General features: G+C 38.8%; 1 protein-coding gene across 1 annotated transcript; it reads right to left on the bottom strand.

Moving 5' to 3' along the window:
• Positions 1–260: 260 nt before the first annotated feature.
• On the bottom strand, positions 261–23,462 carry PDCD6IP (programmed cell death 6 interacting protein; the record flags this gene model as incomplete). Its single annotated transcript, XM_010018286.1, is given in 17 exon segments — positions 261–929; positions 1,698–1,891; positions 2,251–2,383; positions 4,661–4,755; positions 5,624–5,758; positions 7,083–7,331; positions 8,069–8,238; positions 8,927–9,038; positions 9,433–9,610; positions 10,318–10,441; positions 11,201–11,423; positions 12,781–12,897; positions 15,524–15,624; positions 18,404–18,557; positions 19,107–19,234; positions 21,624–21,693; positions 23,408–23,462. Coding segments are annotated over 17 exon segments (2,407 nt in total), but the record flags the coding sequence as incomplete, so codon positions are not given.
• Between the last annotated feature and the right edge of the window lie 207 nt (positions 23,463–23,669).

Consider the following 23,669-nt stretch of genomic DNA (forward strand, 5'->3'; position numbering starts at 1 on the left):
TCCTTTAAAACAGTAATGAACATATTTTAGTCCAATACACTTCAAAGTTATAGGAAAATTCTACCTGCAAGACTTCATCTAACACCATTTAAATGGTTAATTATAGATTCTGTCACAAAACCACGGAATCAGTGAAAAGGTGGAAGTTCACTCATAAGGCTAACCACTCGGGAAGATTTTTTGTGTTGTGCAAGTCAAGGGGCAAATGACAGAATCTACAGACACACCAACCACATTCTTACAGTTATGAGAATGCCAAGTGTTTAAACCATTCTTCAGTAATTTATTTTGTTTACTGACAATTTACAAGGCCTTGATTATTAGACAAAATAAGCATTTTTAACTAAACCCCCCAAAAAATACAAGCCAATAGGGTACAGAAGGAAATGCTAAATGGTTCCCTAGAATATATCACACCCAGTGCACGCACTGCTTAATTTTTCTCATCTGAACCCATTTGTTACTTACAGGTTTTTTGCAGAGAAATATTTTGGTCTAGCAACATGTAGTGTACAGTTTCAGACCACTGAATTAGGCTCTAATTCTGATATTAGTCTACAGTCTAAACCGCTGCAGCAGATCTCTCAGAGTGTTTAGTGTAATCAAGAACTGATCAAGACATTTCTGAGCAGTTAACAATGAACAGGAATTATACACTGCATACAGTTCAGTATGGTACAGTAACCGAAGCTAAAAGTTTTAGTATGCTTATTGCCAATTTCTCCCAAATTTTAACAAGCAGATCTTCTTTGCAGATACATTATTGCTGAGGGTAATAAGGCTGTTGAGGAAAAAGGTACCCAGGTTGTTGAGGTGTCGGATATGGTGCTTGTCCAGGGTTTTGATAGACAGGTGAGGGAGCATACGGCAGATTATACTGACCATACATGTATGGATTATAGCCCATTGGCATTGGCATCTGGCAATACCTGTGGGGGGTGGGAAGCATACTTCAGTTACAGAACACGAATAATCTTAATTTGCAAAAGACAACTCATTAATACATACAAAAACACATGCAATCACTGGAAATGCTTTCCTTTAATCTTCCCTCTTTGTGCACCAGAAAGTGTGGTAACTTTCAAGGATCAAACATGAAAAAAACTACAATGCATGAAGCAGAAATGCAGGCAGGAGGTGGAGTAAAAGCAACTTGCTGGATTTAGAACTGATCTAGATTAATTATCTCATGTTTAATATCACCGTATATATTTTAACATTTGCTGAGCCTGCTACTGAAGGAGAGCATCTGCCTTTAAGTCCTCATCCTGACTTGAGAAAGATGGAAAAAAGCATCAGAAGACAGCACACTAAGCTGGAATATTTTCTGTATTTTTCATCATATTTCAGAAGATACCAAGCTTTGAAAAATGAGATATGCCAACACTTCTGAGATAAAAAACACCAGCTGATTATGCAGGGGCTGACAACAGCCCCCAAACCACAGTTAAGGAGCTGCAGTCCTATCTCCCTTCTCCTTCAAAAAAGGCAAATGACAAAAAACTTAAAATGAGCCCTTCCTACAAATGGTACCAACAAATGATTCCAGCAAGAACAACATGACTAAAACCAAGATCATCTTGCCACAAACACTAAATGCATCTTCAGTTGTAACAGTAAAGGATTTTAAAACATCACATGCAACAAACAAGTGTTTTTAGATAACAGAGAGCTACATAAGTACACCCATAGCTTACCCTGGGTAAGCTGGATAAGTTGGGTAAGGAGGTCCCTGTGCCTGTGATGGTGCAGTGCTTGCTGCAGGTGCACTGGCTCCTGGAGCAGGAGCAGCAGCAGGAGCAGCAGCAGAGGGTGCTGCTGTAGAAGAGGAACTGCTTGCTGCAGAAATTACTGGTGGTGGTGGCCGTGCTGGTGGCTGTGGTTTAGTCCCCTAATAAGAGAAAAAGGATTAAGCTGATGCTTCTTTCTGGAAGTCTTGGAATCAAAAGCTGTGGGTATATGATCAGTTGTTTTTATTTCTATTTTCATTTTAAGCAGACATTCTATTATCGGTATAAACTAAATATAATGTGAAGCATCTAAAAAGCAATAAGCTTTCCATTTCAGATCTGTAAATTATGAACATCAATAGTACATAATGCATCTCCCTGCACCTTTGGACTTTGCCTTCTATTTCCCTTCCACACATTCCCAACTACATTAAATACTAAGCAGTGATATACACAAGTTACAGATCAGTCTGGAGTTCCATAGCATTTTCAACCCACTAATTCTGTAGTATGTATTTACCACCATGGTTCTAGGTGCTGGAGTAGGAGTTGACGATGCTGCGGGCTTGCTTCCGCCAGCTGATGTGGTCTGATAGGTCGGCAGAGGGATAGAGGGAGCACTGGGTTCCCTAGCAATGCTTTGCTGCAAATCTCTATTAAAAACAAACAAGCAAACATACAGCTTAGTTTAAGAATTGGTTGTTATACACTCCAGCAAGCTAAGCTATAAAGAGGCAACAGGGTAAATCCAATATTTAAAGCATGATCACTGAGCTAGCTCAAACTGAATTTGGAGTCCAAATCTCTTCAATGGAAACAAACCTCTAGCCAATCCTCTGATTAACTGTTACATCTATTTTCTAATAATGCCTTTATGTTCCAACTCAATACTAGATATAGATCACTGAATTAGCCAAAAGCTTTGAGATCAGAAATTACAGAATAGTCAGAACATTTAGCAACTTGGAAGCTTTCCTGAGAACCTAAGGAAACCTCAAGGCTACAGAAGAGAATACAAGTGAATTTCAGTGATTTCAACATGTGAAAAGATGCTCAAATACAGAAGCAAAGCAATGGCACATTGCTTGTAGACTGTCCATGTGCCATGCAAACACCATACATCTAACAGAATCCATTAAAAAGTCTCCTAGATGGTCTGCAATGTCATTTACATCTGTGTAAGCACAACTACCAAAAAAGACCCTGGCAAAAATGTGAATGGTCCTGCAAATAAGCTTTCAAGTTCTCTATTCTGTTACCTCTAGTGCTGGAATTAGTCTCGGTAAGATACTCTGGTAACATAGAAGGAGGCTTTGGTGTCACGTGGCACCACAAGCTGCCATTCTACAGCATCATTCTACAGGCAGCTTGTCATGGAAACTCTAAGGCAGCAGTTCTCAGCTACATATTCAACGTAGTGCATTCCTCAGTGCAAAAAGTCAGTATTTGAGGCTGGGCAGATTCTCCAGAGGGACATTAGGAACCACTTAAAGTTTCAGGCAATTTTGTGTAAAAGTGATAGGGGAACAGTATGTACCAGCTAGAACTTGACACCCGAACCTGAAGACAGGGGAAACCGGCAAAGGCACAGCTGAGTTAGCAACTATGGTATAGTGTGCAAACTAAGAACACCAGAGCATCCCAGAGCATTACATACGGAACAGAAGGAACGAGTTTCTCCTTCAAATCACACTGCAAAGACCAGTCGCTTACAGACCAGCAGGACCAGCCAGAGCAAAATATATTTTAACCACGAAGTGACTAAATGCATGAAATGAGCAGCTTAATACACTATTAAAACTGATCATCCAATAGGCACCCATTAAGTGGGGAAACAAAATCTCTCTAGCTCTAAGTAAGAAACCATCTAAACAACTTCATTTTCGCTAAGTGAAGATGTAGCCCACAGTCAGTATTTTTATCATAGTTGGGGGATGTGGGGAAGGGACAAAACCACACATTTACTCCGACTGTGGGTTAGTGCACTGAGAAATAAATGTTTGTAGATGTATACTACAAATATCTCAAATCTGATCATTGCCCTCAACCTTGACAGGGTTTCATGTAGTGAACTGTTAGCACGTGAAGTGGAAGGGATTGTATACAGTTACCAGCACCATGCCCAACTGAAGAGTTCTACAAAAAATGAAGTCAGTCTGAGGGCTGAGCATCCCATTGACAACATGGTCCATGCGCACAACTGCAGTTTCACCAGCTGAAATTTCAGTAACAACCACCCCTGTTTAGAAAAGGCTACATGCTCTGCTGAAGAATACTGATTAACAGGTAGCTTTTCAGTTATGCCTTCCTCTTAAGAGGAGAAACCTAAAAATGACAGCTGAAGCATATTATCCTAGCCTGATCACATGTGTAAGACAACAGCAAGAAACACTTTCCTTCACATGAAGAACAAAATATGCCAGCAGTGTATGCATATGTAACCAGTGATACAGTATGAGATGAGAGCAGACTACAGAGCAGAGGTGGAACACCAACATTCTTCCTCCCCACCACACTGGGCACATGGCAGGCAATCACATGCTGCAGCATTTATCTAGTTTCTCAAACCAAAAGCAAGGTGCAGAAACCAGAAGTTCCTCAAAGGAAAGAGTAAAATAAAATTATTAACAAATGCATGCCAAAAAGAACGAGTGAAATCATGGTCAGAGGAAACAGATTCATGCGGATCTGTACATAGGAACAGCACAACAGATTTCAAAGCAGATTCTTCCATTCATTCCTATCACTTTCCTAGCTTTTCAGATGAGGGGAAAGTAGGGCTAGCATTAAGGCAAAGAAGGTGATAGTCTTACACGTCTATTCTCCCTTTCTTATTTCATCAAGTACCACAATAAACATGTCCCCGAAGACTAACTTCCGATACATACTTAATGTGCCTACAGTGCTTAAACAAAACACTGAAATCTTACTTGAGCAGTTCGTCTCTTTCAGTCTTGCGAGCAAAGACAATGTCACTGCACTTGTTTTGGAACTTCAGCAGATGTAAAACTATTTAAGAGAAAAAAACCAACAAGAACATGTTCAATCAATACACTTGCATGTTTCTACATATCGATCCAGCTACGGGCTTTGTATTACTAGAGTGCCCAAAACCTGCCACTCCAGTGAAGTTTGCTAGTGCATTTCATTCTGCTTTTCAAAACCAAGTATGAGTCAGCTGGTGTCCATTGCTGTAATAACAGATCATTCTGTGGGGGGTTTATACATGGGGGGGATGTGTGTGTGTATAAATATAAGAAGAGTTTAAGACAACTAGAAAATGCATTAAAACCAGAACAAAACTAATCACTTCTAGTGATTAACAATTTATTTTTAAAGGGTAATGTTTTTCTTTTAGTTTTACTGCCTTCAGTCATTTCCCTGCATTTCATTTGTACAGACATTTCACTTTCATTTTTTTCCTTGTAGTGGGCTATCAATAAACCAGCAAAGAGTACTTAAATACAGAAGTAGTAAAACACCTTCCAGATGCTCAGATCAATAAAAGCAAGCTAAATAAAGCTCTCCTCATCTTTCCTCACATATGCATAGCTGTACAAAAACCAAAAGTTTGATAAGGTGATTAAATACCATGGGAGAACAGATGAAAGAATTCCTTAGACAACATGGCTCATCTGGGTAACTTCAGCATCATTTACTCAGCTGTAATTAACAACTCTTTCTATGTTAAATATAAATTAGTACTTAGAAAAGCTGACTTTTCAGATGGGAACAAAGCAGCATTTCGCAGCCGTCAAAACAATCAAAATTCAAGCAAGTCACTGCCCTCACTTCAGCAGCAAAATCCTCAAAAGTGTACCTCATTCTAGCACGCCTGCAAAGTTTATCCGTGTTTCACTGGGTAAGTAAATCACCCTTAAGCATCACTGTACCTTTGTGCCTTCTTTTAAATTGCCAACAAGCTCCACAAAGTTGTCATTTGCTACAGCCAAGTTCTTCAAAACTTCCTCTCTTAAATTGGATTCATTGTTTGATTGTTTCATCTTTGAAAAATCCTGATGTGCATTCTTAAAAGAAGGGAAAAAACAAGCAGTGAAAATAATGCAGGCTGGTTTTGTGTTAGATTCCGCACATTTTGGTTTTTTACCCTCTCACTCATTGCTTCTATCCCCTTTTCCCAATACCTGCCTTTCCTCACCTTCCACACACTGTGCTTCCTGACATTTGCCATCTGCCACATGCAGGGACTATTTCAGAACTATACACTGGCATTAAGTATCAGCTAATTATCAGTCTCCCGTGGGCCACTTTCAGCTAATTCTCAAGCTCATTCTCAAGCAGACTCTCTCTCAGAGGCTATACTAATGAGGCTTTCTCCTGTCTACCCTCCATTGATATTCACCAGATCATACTGAAAGTTAGGGTTTTTAGAAGTGCCACCTCAAGTTTGATTGACATTGGCAAGTTACTGAAAGGACAGGGAAGTGGAAAACATCCAGAAGGATCACCCACCTACACCTCATTTCTTTGGGGAAAAGAAACAAAGAAGCAATCTTAAAAAGACTATTTCAGTTGCCAGAAGCAGCCAAACTTGAACTCTAGGACATTCAGACATCAAAGTAACATCCATCAAGATTTTAAGAGTTTATCAGGTTAAAAGATATCTAAATACAAAATACTTGGTAAACATGGGCCACACGGTCACTCGGAAACAGGTTTTTTCCCTTTTGTGCTTGCAGTCCAAGTTGCAGTCAGATGTAATCCTGCGCACAAATAGGCCCATTATTTTTTTGCCACTTGCCCAAGCACCAAGACTTCCTCTTTTGCCAGATGTTTCAGATACTTGTTTCCAGTGTTACTGACAAATTAAGGCTGAATTTACAAATAAACTTTGGGAAGTCCTCATTAATTTTTACTTTGATAAGCTCTGCACATGCTAGAAGTCAAGCACGTTGTAAATATCAATTAGGAACAAACCAAAATGTACTTCTGAGACCCGAAGTGTCTTCTAGTAGACAGTAAGTACAGGCCTCCTGTTATCCCAGAAAGAAGTATTAAGATGGGATAAGGGGAAAAGAATCCAAACAAACCCCAAAAATTCTTAACACGCCAGGTAAGCTTCTTCCAACGGCAAAGAAATCTGCAGAATTGGGAAGAAAATGTCCAAGAGAATTGACACTGGAGCTCTGGATGAGTCTCCTGAAAACTTGTATTTATTCCCAGTGAACACAAAACCACCCCTGTATTTTTCAGTGATCTGACAAGCAAGGGAGTATCAACTGGTCTATGACAGCAAAACAGAGTAGAAAGCAAAGCGCGATTTCTAAAGTACCGGAGAGGCAATCATTGCTCCTTAGTTCAAGAGGAAGGAAGACACACAGCATGTTGTACCTGAATATTTTTGAGAAGTTCTTCCTGCTTTTTTAAGGACTCTTGCATTTTCTGTGTGTAACTTCCATAAATTCTGTCCAATTCAGTCACAGAAATTGCCTCCTCGTTTATAGCACCATCCTGTGCAAGTGCAGTCAGGAATTTGCTTGTCATGTCAAAGTTTACAGATTTCAGGTCATTTTCTAGTTGTTCTCTCTCCTTCTTAACTTCATCCAGATTGGTGAGCAAAGTTCTTAAGACAGTAACAACCTAGGCCATGAAAATTGTCAGAAGTTAAGCATTATGAGAAATCACTGCTGAAGTGTACTCCACTACTTGTACTGCACTCCTCACTGACACTGACAACACTACTGCATGAGTATTTGTTTATAAAGGTGTTTAAGATAACAAACCAGGACAAAATGCAACGGAACAAAGATCTTCAAGCATTTCTCAAGCTATATTCTCTTCTAAAGATCTGCTTCCACTGATAACACTGAATGACTGTGAAGATTTTTAAATCTATTTTCTTAAAGCTGACCAGATACCTTCAATAGGATATTCTAACAATGGCAAAACCACTGACTTCAAATCACTCCTAGAGGAAAATAATCATACTGCTGTAGACACGACTTTCTTAGAAAGCAAACTGGTATAATTGCCTAGTAATCTAAAATACTGGGCCATGTCTTTTACACTGCCTGACTGCCCCAAGACTTGAGCACCACACCTCACCACCCTACTTTAAAATACTCAGCAAGAATTGCTCCTTTTACAACAGATCTACAGTCCTGCTGTCCACGGTGACTGAACTTGCCCACACTGTTACAAAACACACTTGAGCAAATTTTAAAGAGAAAGACACTTTCTTTTCCAAATGTTAGTTACCTCCTGTATCAATTGTGACAGAAACAAGAGCAGCTAAGGGTCAGCTTCTACACCAATTCGTGTAAGTTTACTTAGATATATAGCACTTCCATTCATAAGGACAAATTCCTATGCTTTACCTCACTTCCTTGTAATGTTTTTGCTGGGTTGGCAGAAGGAATGGCTGCATTGAGCTCTGACTCGGGCTTACAGAGAAGCGCGATGGTGTCCCGGTGAGACTGATAGCGCTCCCTAACTTGGCCATCTGCTTGCACAGCTTTGTTCAAAATACCGTGGTAGTTCGCTCCCTCTGGTGGCAGGAGGGGAAAAAGACACAACACAACAGTGCTTACGTAATTTCAAAACTTGTTTCATCCAAGACTTGCACCAGAGCAGTTTTCATGCTTTTCAGCAAGTCTTCATACATTTTTATAAGCCTGCACATCATAAAGTTGAGACTTATAAATAACCTTAAGCTTTAAGTTATCTGTTAAACGGTGCATGAACTAGGCACCTATATTCATTCTCCAGAGAGGCATACGGAAGCAAATGAACTAACGCTGGTTTGAGCTACTCCCCAGATGTAAACCCCTGTAACTCTGCAAAAACTACGGTGGCAGCATCAGTCCCTTGTTAGCTTCAAAACAACACACACTAAGCACACCAAAACCGTGCTCTAGTGATGGCTTTAAGTACACTGAAGTATTTAAGAGGTAATTCAACCAGATTCCTGGGAGGGCAGATGTTTTCCTTATACACGCTTTCTGAAACTTCAGCATGCACACACACTGCACGGGTGCACAAGCAGCAGGAGATACTCTGCCTGCACATCATCTCTCCACTTCAAATAATGCTGCAGACTGCAATAAGGATGTTTTGGCACAACCTCTCCTAAACCGACATTTGCATCTTTATGAATATTTACCAAACTACTTTAATTTACACAATGAGAATGGCCATTTTCAGAGCATCCCCAGAATCCAAAGCATGACCTTTACCTGCCCGTAGAGGCTTATAGAGCTCATTGGATGGAGTTCTCTGCCAGCGCTCTTTGAATTTTGTTCGCAGGTCATTGTCTGTTGCTTCTTCTTCATCTAATAATCTTAGTGACTACAAGAGCAAAATATTACATGCACTTACACCGTTCTAAACATGAAACAGCCAGTGTTGAATATATGAAGAATGTTTATATGTCCTTCATAAATTTAATTTGGTAAACAAAAACCAGGCTTGAAAGGCACAAATCACCCACATCTCTCTACACCGCTCCCCTCCCCACCCCAACCCTCCAAAAACCAAAATACTTGTGAAGGAACAGGCACATGTGACAGCACAGTTTTTGTAAGGACTAAAAACTTAAATGGCATGTTTTTGAAGTGCTATTAAAGTTACAAGCATTTTGGATAATTGTGAACTTTTCCTATTGTCATTTAAGGAGGAGGAAGTTCAGCGGTGGTGGTTTTTTAGCAACATTTTAGTGTTAGCAGTTGCTGAGCTTACTTACTTCATCTAAAATTTCTTTGTTCCTTTGTAGTAGTTCAGGCAGATCTTTGATCAGCTGATCAACAGTCTGAATTCCTCCCTGTTCAATCACAGACTTAGACTTGGTCAAAATAGACTGAGGAACAGTATCCCCAGACACATCTTCAATAGCAGCAGGAAGATTGAGGGAAGCCAACACACTGAAAAAGTCAACGTGTTAAATAGCAGCTTGGCTGTAGTTTTATCCTGTAAACAACACTGCTGTCCAAACAACCATGCAGTCAACTAGAATGGAAACAGCATAATGTACTCCTGGACAGAAATTTCAAACTGAAAACTCTGATTATTCCTAGTATATACCTCACCAAAAACATGTTTCAAAGCTCTTAAAAAGCTAAACAAGTCCTAGCTTTTTAGTACTTAGAAAATATGGCAAATGTTCTTAGCAGTAACTATCTGGTAGATAACCAAATGCCTTGAGTTACATTCTTATCTTGCAGCTTGATACGATTTTTCTATTATTATTTAGAGAACAATTTACTCTCTTTTTTTTTGGGGGGGGGCGGGGAGGGAATATAATTTATTTAGTCACCAGTACAATCAAGCTGGAATGTGAAATTCCTTCAAAATTAATGGTACTGGGACTTTTTCTGAGCAAGTCTCAAACTCTTAAAAGTAAGGGAAGATTGAAGAAAATGAGAAACTATTTGTTCTTGATAAGCTTTCAGTCTTAACATCTGCAGAAAGGCAGTTCTAAATACACCTCTATGGCTTAAGTCTGCTGGCCTACCATGCAGTTATACAAAACTGCTGCTGTAACCTGGACGTCTGCAGGCTGCAAGGCAACTGGTGTTTGTAGGCTGTTCCACAGCTCCTCCGGAGAAACTTCACAAGAAGCCATACTTACCCATTTGCCAGATTTGTGGCTTCTCTCATCTGGGCTATTAACCTGTTCACTAGATCTGCCTTTCTCTGGTTATAAACACTCACAGACTGCTGAACTTGCAACGGAACCATCTTCTCAAACAGGTCTGCAATTAAAGTAGTATGTATTACTCAAGTTGAACCGTGAAGGTAAAGGGACACAAACATCTCCACAGCTCTGTCATTCAGGCTGTGTTACAGAGACTGATCTGAACAGCTTAAGATGCTCTCCCCCACTCCCCAGGATGTATTAAAAAACCCTATTTTATTTCTACAGGCATTTAGGTTAGATTTCAGTTTTTAAGACTAAAGTTAAGTTAGAAATAACTTAAAGTCATTATATTTAAAACAACTGCAGGATTACAAATCAGATTTTTCTTTAGGCTTCATTTTTAAGTTCGCTTCTTCAAAGAACAAAAATTAGAAAAGGAAGGGAGGATCACTTTTCAGAACTCCCCTGTACAGCCAACAAACTAACACTTTTTCAGCCTTATGGAAAGCCAGCAGCTAGGTTTGTTAAGATGGTACAATTTGACACCTTTCCCTTGTCCTAGTGTTCTTTCTGAGATTAAAAAGGCTGGTTTAACATACAAAATATAGTTGCTGAGAAAATATTGAGAAAAATAAGAGAAGAACATATTGCAGGTGATGATTTTTCAAGCTGTGGTTTATTCTTCCAGTACTTCCATCATCAGGTAGTAAAACAACAAACTGGAGAAGACACTTTCAAATAAAGCACTTTCAACCCCATTACTGTACACTCAGTATTATTCCAAAGTAGAGGTTGACCTTTTCGTGGTACAAATGAACGCTGGTGGCGGCACCCAGGTGACAGTGACCCTGTGCACTCTACACACTTCACTCACCAGTGAATTTCTGACTGAGCGGAACAGCAACTGGAGTAGACTTTACAAGACTGGCTTTTCCAATGGACTCCAAATCCTTCAGGTCAGGAACCCGGTCATGGTAAATGAAGTCATTGTCTTTCTTGGCAGCTGTAAGCGCGCGGTTGATTTTGTCAACCAGATCTTTCACATTTATATACTCATCATACCGAGATGCCACTGTTTTCACTAAGTCTGCTGCATGCTAAAAGAAATTGTGAAATACAGTTAAAATAACTTTTCTTTCTCCTTTCACCTATGCTTAGGAAAACAGATAAGCTTCCCAGATAGCCGAGAAACTACCGCTAATGCATCGGATCAGTAATATTATTTTCTTAGAAAATATTCTCCCCTTTTACGTATCAAAAAGAAAAAAGGAGATTTTACTCATTAAAACAGTTCACTGGGGAGAATAAACAAACAGGAAAAAAACCCCAAACAAACAGTAACCTAGTTAATATCTCACAACAGTTTTACTACAACTCCCCAAAGGAAAAGCAACAAACAAATGCCAAAACTAACTACTCAGCATGCAGGGATACTTCCTAAAACACAACACGAAGAAAAATCATGGACACAAGTGAATTTACTATAGAACTTAACAATAATAGTAAATTTGATACAGCCAGACCTGTCATGGGTGAACACTAAAAAACAGATTAAATATTAATATTCTATTACAGTGAAGTCCAAGGAGACCTGCAAAGCAGAGTTAACTCAAGAACAAAGAGGAGATACACCTTCATCTGTCACCCAGTAGTCATAATGTAACTGCTATTAGAAGCTCATATAGGCACCTCATTGTCATGTAAGCATACAAAAAAACCCATGTTTAAGGCCTCACTGTGCACCAAGTCAATAAATGCACAGTGGTAACTTTCAAAATGTCAACAGGACAGTCTTCTGCGAGTCTCCCCGCTCTCTGCTTATCAGCAAACAGATACTGCTCACAGATCCTACAAAGTCAGATGAAGCAGCACTTCAGCTTTATTTTATTTCCACTCCCCCAAGGCATTTGAACAAAGTTGTTATTTTTAGCCATTTTTCCCCCTATTGTACTTAAAACATGAGAAGACCCTACTCATTCCAACATCCGTAGCCAAGTTCCTCTAGAAACCAGATACAGAGGCAGAAATCTATAAAGTCTAAAAATACAACTGTATGTATGTTTTTCAAAGCTGTCACAGATTTAAATCAGGATTGCAGGAAAGGAGTTAGGTTTAACCGAGCAGAATCTTAGTGTTATGGGGACTTAAGAAAGCGTATTTTAAAATCTGTTAACTAGCTATATTGAGGTAAGAAGCCTTTGCAAATGTAAAGATACAGACTTAACGTGTCAAGCAGTGTCAAACTGCCCCAAAATCATTAAAATCCATCTTTACAAGAGCTGCAGAAACACCTCTCCTCTTTTTAGTTTTGGATGATGTAATTCACGTGAAAAACACGCTTTGCACTTTCTGAGCAGGTTTCATGCTTGGTTATTTGAATTTCAGAACTCTGAGCTAGCTTTTCAGGATTTAAAGTCCTCCCCTATTTTTCAGAGCAGAAAAACCATCACCCACCTGTAACCTCCCAATTTCTTCACCGAATTTCTTCTGCTGTTTTGCCAGGATAGACTGATGATACTCTGCATTGGCCTGCATAATGCAGTGCTTTGCAGCCAGAACAGGAAACACCTCCTGGAAATAAAAATACTGACCAGGGGAAAGTCCAACCACATTAACCACCACAGACAACATGGGATGCAGGAAGAAAAAGGAAGAAGAAAAGGAAATTAGAATCACCCAATTAATGGTTTAGATAGGTTAAAATATTAGAGGTAACTGTCAGAGGCCATGTGACTTGGCATGGATTGAATCCATTCTTTTTTTTTTTTCCTTTTTTTGATCTGTTGCTGCAAAATTCTGTGTGTCCATTATTTCAGACAAACTGTGATCTAAATTCAAGCCATGAAGTCGCCACATTTACTTCAAAGATTAGAAATGCATGCAAGTATTAGAAAGGATAGTTGAAAGAACACACCCAAATGCCCCCAAGATAAAGCCAAGACAAAATGTTCTGAGAAGGTGGGGGGAGAATACAGGCCTTTGGGGGGATTTTGTTTGGTTTGGTGGTTGGGTTTTTTTAATTTAACATAGCAAATTCACTTATAACAGCAGCAGGTATATCAAGAAAGTAACTCTACAATTACAAAAGCAAAGAAGAAATAAAGAGAACAAGTAACTTCTGACATGGAAAGCAACTTAGAAGTCATTTTCACATTTATGTAAGTGGACTTATCTCTGCAGGAGTAACAATCAAGACATGAAGAAAACATTATGCTGCAGCCCACAATAAGGGCATGGTCTTTGATCAAGGATTTGGCCTTCCTGTTTTATTTCTTAAATCCAGGTGCACTGGAAAACCACAGTGATGCTTTAAACACCTCAGTATAAAAAGACCTGCTTCTTCACAGATGTGCAAACTTGCTGCAGCCCCAGAAATAAAAACAAATTAAAGAGGGTAAACGTGAAGGTGTGGGAGGCCTTGCAACTGGAATCTGGCACATCAAATCAACCTCTATTTCACACTCCTGAACATGCAGCTGTTCTCAGAGCTGGCGTTAACTCATGGAGCCAGCAAGCCTTACTGTGTCCTTTCACAGAATCAGTTGACAGATTACTTTGCACCTGGAACAGGGAGCAGATCTATGGCTTAGAATGGTCCACAACCAAAGACAAAGCAATGGCTTTATTATATCTCATTGCCTCTCAGAAATCAATCATAAGACCCAAGTGAGAAATTGGCCCAATCCGTAAAATGGCACAGAATGCATGAGAGGAAATATGTGCATACATAAAATCATCTAGCAAGCTGCAGCCAAGCAAGATATCAACTTAACTTTAAAAAACACCAGCACCCCCCCTCCAATACATACGAAAAGCCACTGACTGGCCTACAAAGGCATTTTTGGAATGTATTACTTAAGAATAAAAATGCATACTTTTACTTCAGCACAGTAGCCCTTACTCATACAGTTCCCAGCATTCCCAAGACTATACTGTGTTAGAAACCTGGAGGAGTGGCAGAAACATCACCTGACTGGGTTTTTTCCCCCTGAGGGAATAAAAATGCCTTTAACAAATACTTCAGCAATCGTTTGACTAAGATTGCACATCAACTACTTCCATTTATCAATGGTAATAATATTTTCAATGTTTTCTGGTGTATTTTTACTAAATCTAGTATATTTCATATCTTCTTTGTAACAAGAAAGACCTCTGCAATAATTATCTTAAGAGTTTTGAAACCAGCTGCAAATCAAGAGCAAGGGATGCTTCTCAAGAAAGCACTATGGAAAACAACCTTAACTAGATACAGATTTTGAGAGTCCAAGAATATCAAAAGTAAATCTTCTACATTTATAACACTGCAGAACAGATTTAATGTTATTTTATGATTTGAACATAATCGGTATCTTTGATACACTGAAAACCTGCTCATTTTTGAAGTACTTGTTATATAGTACATATTGGAAGAGCAAAACTGCATCTTCCAAACCCAACAGCACTCAAATGAACACTCAGGACCAAACTGACATACTTTACAAGTATCAAGATTGTTTTGGGGTAGAGAAAGAGAAGGTAGGCAGAAGAACAGAGAACATACGCTGACTTTCAGTCATGCTTTTCACAAACAGGTAAGTGAACAGTACCACTGTATTAATGCTGTCAACACGAGAGCTAAACGTCACATAAACACATTGAGACTAGAAGCCAGTTAAGCCCCATTAGGAAGTTAACTTTACAAGTATCAAGATTGTTTTGGGGTAGAGAAAGAGAAGGTAGGCAGAAGAACAGAGAACATACGCTGACTTTCAGTCATGCTTTTCACAAACAGGTAAGTGAACAGTACCACTGTATTAATGCTGTCAACACGAGAGCTAAACGTCACATAAACACATTGAGACTAGAAGCCAGTTAAGCCCCATTAGGAAGTTAGTTTGAAAAACTGGTTTAGTAAGGCATTAAGTGCTAAGAAGGCATCCCTAAATGCCATCATAAACATTTCAGGTTCACTTTAAATGAAATGTGTTGCAAATAAACACACTTCATGTAATAAGATTTTACTTAAACCAAAACCCCACACTATCTTTCGCTTCCTAGATTCTTCACTCTAGTTCAAATTACAGGTTCAGTTCCCTTAAATGTAGCAATACGTCAGCTTTTCTTGAGGGTACACTTTAAGTGTATTTCATCAAGCACACTGTAAACAGTTATTCACAATAACAGCACATCCCAGATTATTTCCATCAGAGTTACTAACCTTGGGCAAAGTATCTTTATATTGACATTGTTTGTAAGCATCTCCATAGTAATCTGCAGCTTGATTAGCTAGTTTAGCTATGATACCGTCTTTCATTTTATCTGGGGGAGGGGGAGAAAAAATAAAGAATGATTATCATCAGGTTTTACAAGCGAGCAGGTAAATTACTTCAAACAGCAACAACCGCATTCTGAAAGTACAGCGTGACGTGGTAACTCAAAAAGGTGGGATTCGTTCTTCTCCCTTGACATCCAGCAGCAGTTTCCAGATTTGCTACTTCCATCACGACACTGAAGGTTCAGTCAGTTGTACAAGAAATCTCCAGGCAACTGCTGACATAAATAACCACAGCTCCTCCAAGTGGTATCCACTACTTCATCAGAGCTGCATGTGCCTAAAGGCAGCGGTATTCCCTGCCTCACGTCCTCACCCTGTTCCTGAAGCCAAAACCATTACAGCAGGAACATGCTGGCTCTATCTTTATCTCCTTTCATAATCACCTCTGGCCTGCACCAGCAATTCAGCCTTCCAAGAGAAGGCAGGCTATCAATACAAATGTCAGCCATCCACTCGAAATAGCAGCCCTTACAAAGAAGCATCCTCCAGTTCAGGTGACTTTCATGTACTGCCAGACTCGTAAGCATGGGGGCACAGGGGGCATATGGGGAGATTAGGAAATCTGCAGAGTATGCTTAATTGCCAAAATTAAACCAAACAAATTCCCAAGTGGTCATTCCTGCATATTCACACGTCTACCTATAGCACTTCAAGCATGAGCTATGATCGAACATATTTACCTTCTATGAGGCAAATGCCAGAAAGATCTTTTCACTGTGGAACAGGATTTAGATGACAGAGGAAGGAGTCTGAGATCTAGCAAATCACTTCTTTGCTAAACTGTTTCTGTCCAGTGCACTAGATAATTTAATAAAGTCAAACAAAATAAAAAGTGTCCTTCTAGCCCCACCTAGTGTGTGGCAGCTGCATCCTCCCTCATAGAGCCTGAGCTTTAAGGAAAAGGAGGTATTAGCGTATTAACTATGTTTCGCTTAACAAACTAAATATTAGAGGAGACTCATTTGTCCATGCAGACAGCTCCAAATAGATCTTTTGCAATCAGACACTTTAATTCTACTCCAATAACTTTAAAACATCGCAGCTACAGCACAAGCCTTGAGATGGAATAGCCATCACATGCAGACTTAAAGATGCTTAAAGACAGCATTAAGAAAGGCTCAGAAATGAAAGAAGCGATGTGTAGTCATGCAGTGGAGTTAGATTTCACTGGCTAATTTGGGTTTTGCTAAACACTTTCATTCAACTTGTGAATAAACTTCAGTTCTATCAGAAACACCACTATCAGCTAGTAAGCTGCTAAATGGACTGTCTCACGCAAGAGAAACCAAAAAATTGCAACTAAGGTAAACAGTCAATACAGCCAGAAGCTAAATTTGAGGTCTGAGACCAAACTTAGAAGCATTTCCACTTGAAAAATAGGCGGCTGAAATTAATCACGCTGTCAAATACGATTCTTCACAAAACATCCCTCCTGCCAAGGGAAAGAACCTCTACATGTGGCAGCATCTACAGCCTCCGTAGTGAGATGATTATTAACCTTACTGCCCTTCTAACACTGGCAAACTTCTTGTCTTGCGAGCAGACACAAAAAAAGTCTTCATTTCACTGGGTACACACGGTTTTGAATCAGCTTTGCTTTGTCTTTTTCACGTCTGGGTAAGAAGAAATCAAGGTGACAGATCTATTTCTCATGCACAATGAGGTTAAGCACCTGCTTCTGCTCTGAAGAGAAGTTCCAGGCATTTGTTACACAGATTTATTTCAGAGCAATGTCCAAATAGCCAGAAACTAAAATACTACTACCAGAATGATAAAGAATATAAACTTAATTTATCAGTTGGCTGGAGGACAAGAGTTTCTCCTTGAGATTCTGCTGAAGGCAGTAAGACTACAAGAATTTTCAAGGATCTTCCCTGTGAAGAGAAGAAACATCCCAGTTAAGATAACCCCCTGTCTTTCTCCACTATATTCCAAACAACATGGGGAGAGACCAGCTGATGGTCTATCATGTGTGACCTCTATGTCCCTAGTTATACTTTCAGATATCTGTAATTTCTAGATGCACAACCTCTTGTAAACACAGACAGAAAAGCAGAACAGGAAGAGAAAGAGATCTTGTACCAAAGATTGTACTGTTCCACAGAAAAGTTCTTTCGAGCCTGTGCTCTTTAACAGCTGTATTAAAATAAGCAGCCTCTGAATCATCATTTCACAACCAGCCTTTAACAGTTGGGGACATAATTTTTTGTTCTACCTGCAGAATTTCATTTTCCAAGATAAACTGGGCATTCTCAAAGCTAGAGTTGGTCAGAGTTCCTCTGTTAAAATTAGGAGCAAACAGGTTTTGTTTCCCCTAAACTCTTAGGAAGTTTCCTTTCTTTCCTAGTACAGTCATTTCTTTCTAAATTGTCAAGAAATCCCTTCCCAGGCAGGGGAGTAGCTGCAAAACTCCTACAAAGTGTTTCTGGTACCCTCAGTTCTTTTGGAGAATGTCTCGTTCTCAAGGGGGAAAAGGGAAAAATATAAACCAACCAAATCCTTTCTAAATAGGAAGACTAATGGTTTTGGACATAAGGAGGAAAGGCAGACAGGAAAACTGCACTGCCAGGTGAACCTTAGACAAAAGTGGCACCTGTAGTTTGTGTTTAATGACCTGCAAGAGGGTGGGGGGAGGAAATTTGGTCAAGGTAAAAATAACTTCTGAAAGGCCCTTTACAAGCTCTTAATGACTTCACACACTTGTAAGTTTTTGTGGAAGTTGTAATGAGCACATGAACATACACGCTGAAGATTAAAATATACCTCTTGTAGCTTTCAAAAAAAAGACTTCTTGGGCTTGAGCCAACATTATAAGACTGAGAGTTCCAACTGTGTCTGGAGAGATGTCCACTGTAGGTTCTCGATTCAGTGCTGACAAAACCGTGTCTTTAATGTGTTGGAAAGCACCACTTGCAAACTAAGTAAAACAAAATTACACATTAGCATTCATGTTTCCAAAAAAGACTTTCTCTCTTACAAATACAATGCATAAAACAATTAAAAAAAAAAGAAAAAAAAGAAAAAAAAGAGCTTTTTTGGTGTATGGTCTCTCACTAAAAAACAATTGCTTGTTCTTGGAAGCACTTACACTGATACATTTATCAAGATGGACAATAAGGGAAGGTGTATTGGTTACACCTAACAACATAAGAACATGGACATTTTAATGCATACCATAAAGAAAGATATTATTACTGTATAAATTTATACTAGCTAAAATTACTAAATCTTAAGCTGAAGTTTATTAGTTACCAACATGCTTGGTGGAAGGGGCATGGAGAACTCTAGGGGATTAAATTCTTCCAAGCTGGCAAGTAAGTACTTAGCCAACCACCTCTGCAATTAAGGGGGAGAAAACGTGTATATATTTATGTATGGGTATATACAGCTTTAAAAGTGAGATACGTATTTGATGTTGTAAGATTAACCATTCTGAATTCCTAAGCATAAGCAGGGAGCTCTGTACCTGATAATGCTTAGCTGCAGCTTTTAGTCCTTCATCATTATCTAGATTCTGTTCTGCTGCAATCTGGCTTGCCAACGCTCCACAGTTGAACAAAACACAGGTCTTCTCATACCCCAAACTTGCCAGAGCTGCAATCAAGATGGACAGTTACTCGCATTGTTAAGGCCATAAACCTCAGTACTCTAGCACCTACAGATGAGGCTGATGCTCTAATAGCTTTACTTGAGATATCAATAGTTTCAAGCCAAAACAAAGAAAAACAAGCAAACAAAAAAAACCCCCAATCATACTGAACTTCTCATGTTTGAGGTCATCCTCATTAGGAAAGCTTTACATAGTCTAATGTAGTACTTCCACAAAATGTTTCATGTGAGGAACTACAGAGAGCAGCACAAAGCATAAAAGCAGTAGTATAAAAACCCATACAATACAGAAAATAATTTGAAAGTCTTTCTAATTCAGGTGCAACTTTTTGCTCCTGAAGGTACGGAAACACAAGCACTACTGAAAGATAATCTGAAATACGAACTTGCATGCATTAACCAGTTTACAATAACTGCCCAATTACATGCTCTTACTGTATCCTGAATGTAAGATTAACTACCCTTCTCTCATTGAGGCCAAAGACTTTTGCATGCTCTGTGTTACTATTTATTGCAATGCAGGAAATTTTCCACCTCTCAAAGCTATTGTTTCAGATTGAAAATGCTGACAAATATCTTGGTTATACATTCACTGAAACAGCTAAGGATTTACTTAATTAAAACGTGTGCTCACTGGACAGCAATGTAGCCTGTCCAGACTCGACTCCTGTAGTACTTCACAATCCCAGAGGATGGAGCCCACACTTCTAGAAACAGTAATACCGGAACAGGAACCATTTTGAACCTATTAATCACTTTCAAAGGTTATTTGCCATATGCAAGCACTGGGAAATCTAAAGACTGCAGGGTAGATACTACTGGTAAAAGTGTTCAGATGCTCATCTTGAAGAACACAGAAAACTCAGCTAGTGAATATTCAATTTCTCAAATGCACATAGAGCTTCTAAACTTATCCTTAAAATGTTAAAAGTATTAAAAGGACACATTTGTTTCATTTCACTAACATCCAGCCTCCTTACACAACTACAGATTTATCTAACAGACCTCTGAAGTTTCTATGTTAGCAACCTGCACCAAATTTTCAGACAAGTAGCCATAAATCTGGCATGCCACTCTTCCTGTTGTGTTTGTGAGTGAAAAGTGAGTTACAGTCACTGTATTTCTGCAAGATAGTAGAAATTTATCTAGATCATCTCTCTTCTGTAGTTCATTTTCCAGATTTTTTTCTAGGATGACCTTGCAACTTAATACATCATTCAAAAGACTGAAACAAACACGAGAAAGGAAAGAAAATATGGCTTTAAAGTTTCTTAAGTGCAAAATTACTTTTTATGCAGAATTACTTTACACTCTGGATAGCATCTAAAGTGTGATTAACAGGAAGAACAGCTGCTTAGCAATATAGATTTTCCTCAGACCCATCTGTTTATAGCTCTACCTATTAACTTAAGACAACATAGTTCAGATTACATGCCATGCTGTGAACTGGGTCACTTTTCAAGCAGCCACAGTATCTGTGAGCTACCCTTGTGATACAGACTTGGGATTCAGTGGGAGTTGGGAAGAAAACAGTTTGCCATAACAGCAAGAGCCAGAGCTCCCAAGTCACAGCCTTGTATTTCAGCTGCATGGAAGCTTTAAACTAAATTTCAATCTGGATATAGGATTGAGGAACAATGACACGTGACTGAACAGCTCCTCACTTAACTCAAAAGGATTTACTCTCAGTTTCTCCATCGACAATTGTTCCAAATCCATTTAATGATCCCAATTTTGAAGTGCAGAATTGTCCCTGTACGACTAAAACAAATCACAGACTCAAAATTCCTTACGTTTGCAGGAAACAAATGCTTTTTTCTTTCCAAGCATTCAAATCTGTATGAAAATATTTCATAAAGAAGTGGTAGAAAAATCCTTTCAGGGCACTTACAGATCCTTCCATTTTCTTGAACAAATGTGCTATCAGACTAGGTTACTGAAGCCAGCTACCATCACTTCCCTTCTTCTGGAACAGACTCACTCATTCCCAAGCATATCTCATGAGGGTCTTACTCACATAGAGCAGTAAGGGCTGGATTACCAAAACCTACTACTGAAACTTAATGTTACCTTGAACAATTTTGATTAATGTCAGTTAGGGCTGTTCCCAGAAAAAGTCTGAGGAGCAGACAGCACAACTATTGTCAGACTGCACATCTATTTGTGCCTCTGGAAAAACCAATATAGAATCTCAATTTTATAAAAATTCTTTGTATTTATTCATTACCAATGGTGAAGTGATTAATCTGTTACTAGTATAGTTGACATCATTTGAAAGCTATGTTGAGAATACTAGAAAGACTATTAGCAACTCAGTGATATACAAACATTCTATAATATCCTGAACACTTGCACTTTCAGTACATTCACATACCCAACTTGGCAGATCCTCCAAAAAGTGATCCTTTATCAAAAGCATCTTTCCATGTAAATGTTACACAGACCTGAAAGTTGTGAAAAAGAAAGACCTTGATCTCTCAGACTAAATATGAAATCTTCAGAAAATATCCCTATTTCACATATTAATAGTTTTATAATCTAATTGTGTTAAACAATTCACTTGCAGCATCACAAACATTCTGGAAGTTTCAGAAAATCATTAAGAAGCATTAAAAAAAATCCACTTTTTTTCCTTCCTGTTAAGTTTGCACAAAACACTTCCAGCAGAACAGACAGAAATTCTCAAAATAATCTTTGCATTCTGCTCATATTCTGAGTGACAAATAAATTTCTTTCCAAACCAAGATATTCCTCTCTCAATAAGTCTGATGGTCTGGTATAGTCACAACTAAAGGAAACCACCCAACCAGGCAGTTCCCGCTGTTCCAAACTGGTAGCCTACTTGGAACTGGTTTGTAATACCAAAATTCATTCATTTTTTTGAACATTATCAGGAAATGCACTTCGGAAAGACAATTCAGGTAAAACCAGTGTGGTTTATGTTACAGTTCCAGTATGTATCTCATACACAATGCAAACACTTCAAAGAATCTGCTCGAAGTGCCACAATTTGATTCCTTATTCAGTTGATCAAACTAGTTGTACACAACTGGCATCAAACCAGAAAAGATATCAAAATTACTTGTTTTAAAATGGTTAGGGAGAATAACTTCAGAAAGGGCACAGTACTGCTTGGTGATGAATTTTCCTGCACTAGCATTGCAGCTAGAAGAAGTTCTGGCCCCCAGCTGTTCATTGCTGCTTCCCCTGATGACTGCTTCCCTCTGATGGAACAGTTTACAGCACTGCAGAACTTTCATTTCATGTTTTCCAGTCTTCCAGGTCACCATATTGGAACGTTTTCAACACTAACAACCAAAGTGCAGTTCTTGGCTACAGGTGAATGCAGTTATATGAAAAACCTAAGTCAGCTTGAACTGCATTAAAACTATTCCCTTACTTGTAACCAAGTCCAAAAGGAAGTTTTTCTTTTAATTATAATGTGACTATTTAAATATGATTTCATCAAGAAAGAAATGTAAATTCTGCCCTATTTGTAATCACTTTCAAGGAAAAGCTACATCTTTTTCTACCAAAATACAGGAACCTATAGATCTATTCCAGTCTCCACCTGAGGAAGACTCCAATGGTCAAGAGTTAAGCTGAATTTCTCCTTAGAGACAGGATTCTGAAGAAATATGGTAGGAAAAAAAGAACAATTTTATTTTTAGATAGATATGATGTTCACTATGACATATGAGATGCAGAGGCAGGAGTAAAGTGGTAAGTTCTTAAGAGGCTTATTCTGTTAGGTGTTGTGAACAAAACACCTGTACTACTTCAAAAACCATCCATTACTTAAGGTTTTTCCATAGAAATTATGGTTTTTAAAGCCTTTAGAACACAGTATCAAATAGACTTCTTGGAAAAAGGAGGGTTGAAGAGTAATCAGCACAGCACAACTCTTCCTAACCACTAGTCAAAGTCAAAACGTTTCCAGATCTGTAAAATGAAGATAATTATGGCCACTAGAGGTAACATTTCAGTATAGAGTATATGTGAGCACTGACTAGAAAAGGAACAGACATTAGGAAAACAAGGCTCAAAGAGATTAAATGCCTTGCCCCATAGCAGTACTATTCAGGGGATTAGGTACAGGCTTGGAAGCCATATACTGTAGGTGCCATGATTCTTTAACGGTTTGATAAGTCTTCTTACCTGATTTTCAGAGAATGGAAACTTTGGTTCGATTGAACACAGCTGATCATAGTATCTACAAAAAAAAAAAAAAAAAGGCAGAAGAAAGAGCTATTAGATAAATCAAATTAAGAGTTTTGTTTCTTACACTGGCATGTAAAGAAAAGGGTGCAAAGTGCAAAAATCCCACACGGAAGCTGTGAAGCTCATTCATAACTATGGAGGGTTTGCAGGACAGGCAGAAATTCTGCCTAAAGGGACGTTTTCAGCAGAGAAGTTCAGC

Source organism: Nestor notabilis, unplaced genomic scaffold (genome assembly GCF_000696875.1).
Source record: "Nestor notabilis isolate BGI_N333 unplaced genomic scaffold, ASM69687v1 scaffold22007, whole genome shotgun sequence".
Classification (NCBI taxonomy): Eukaryota; Metazoa; Chordata; class Aves; order Psittaciformes; family Psittacidae; genus Nestor; species Nestor notabilis.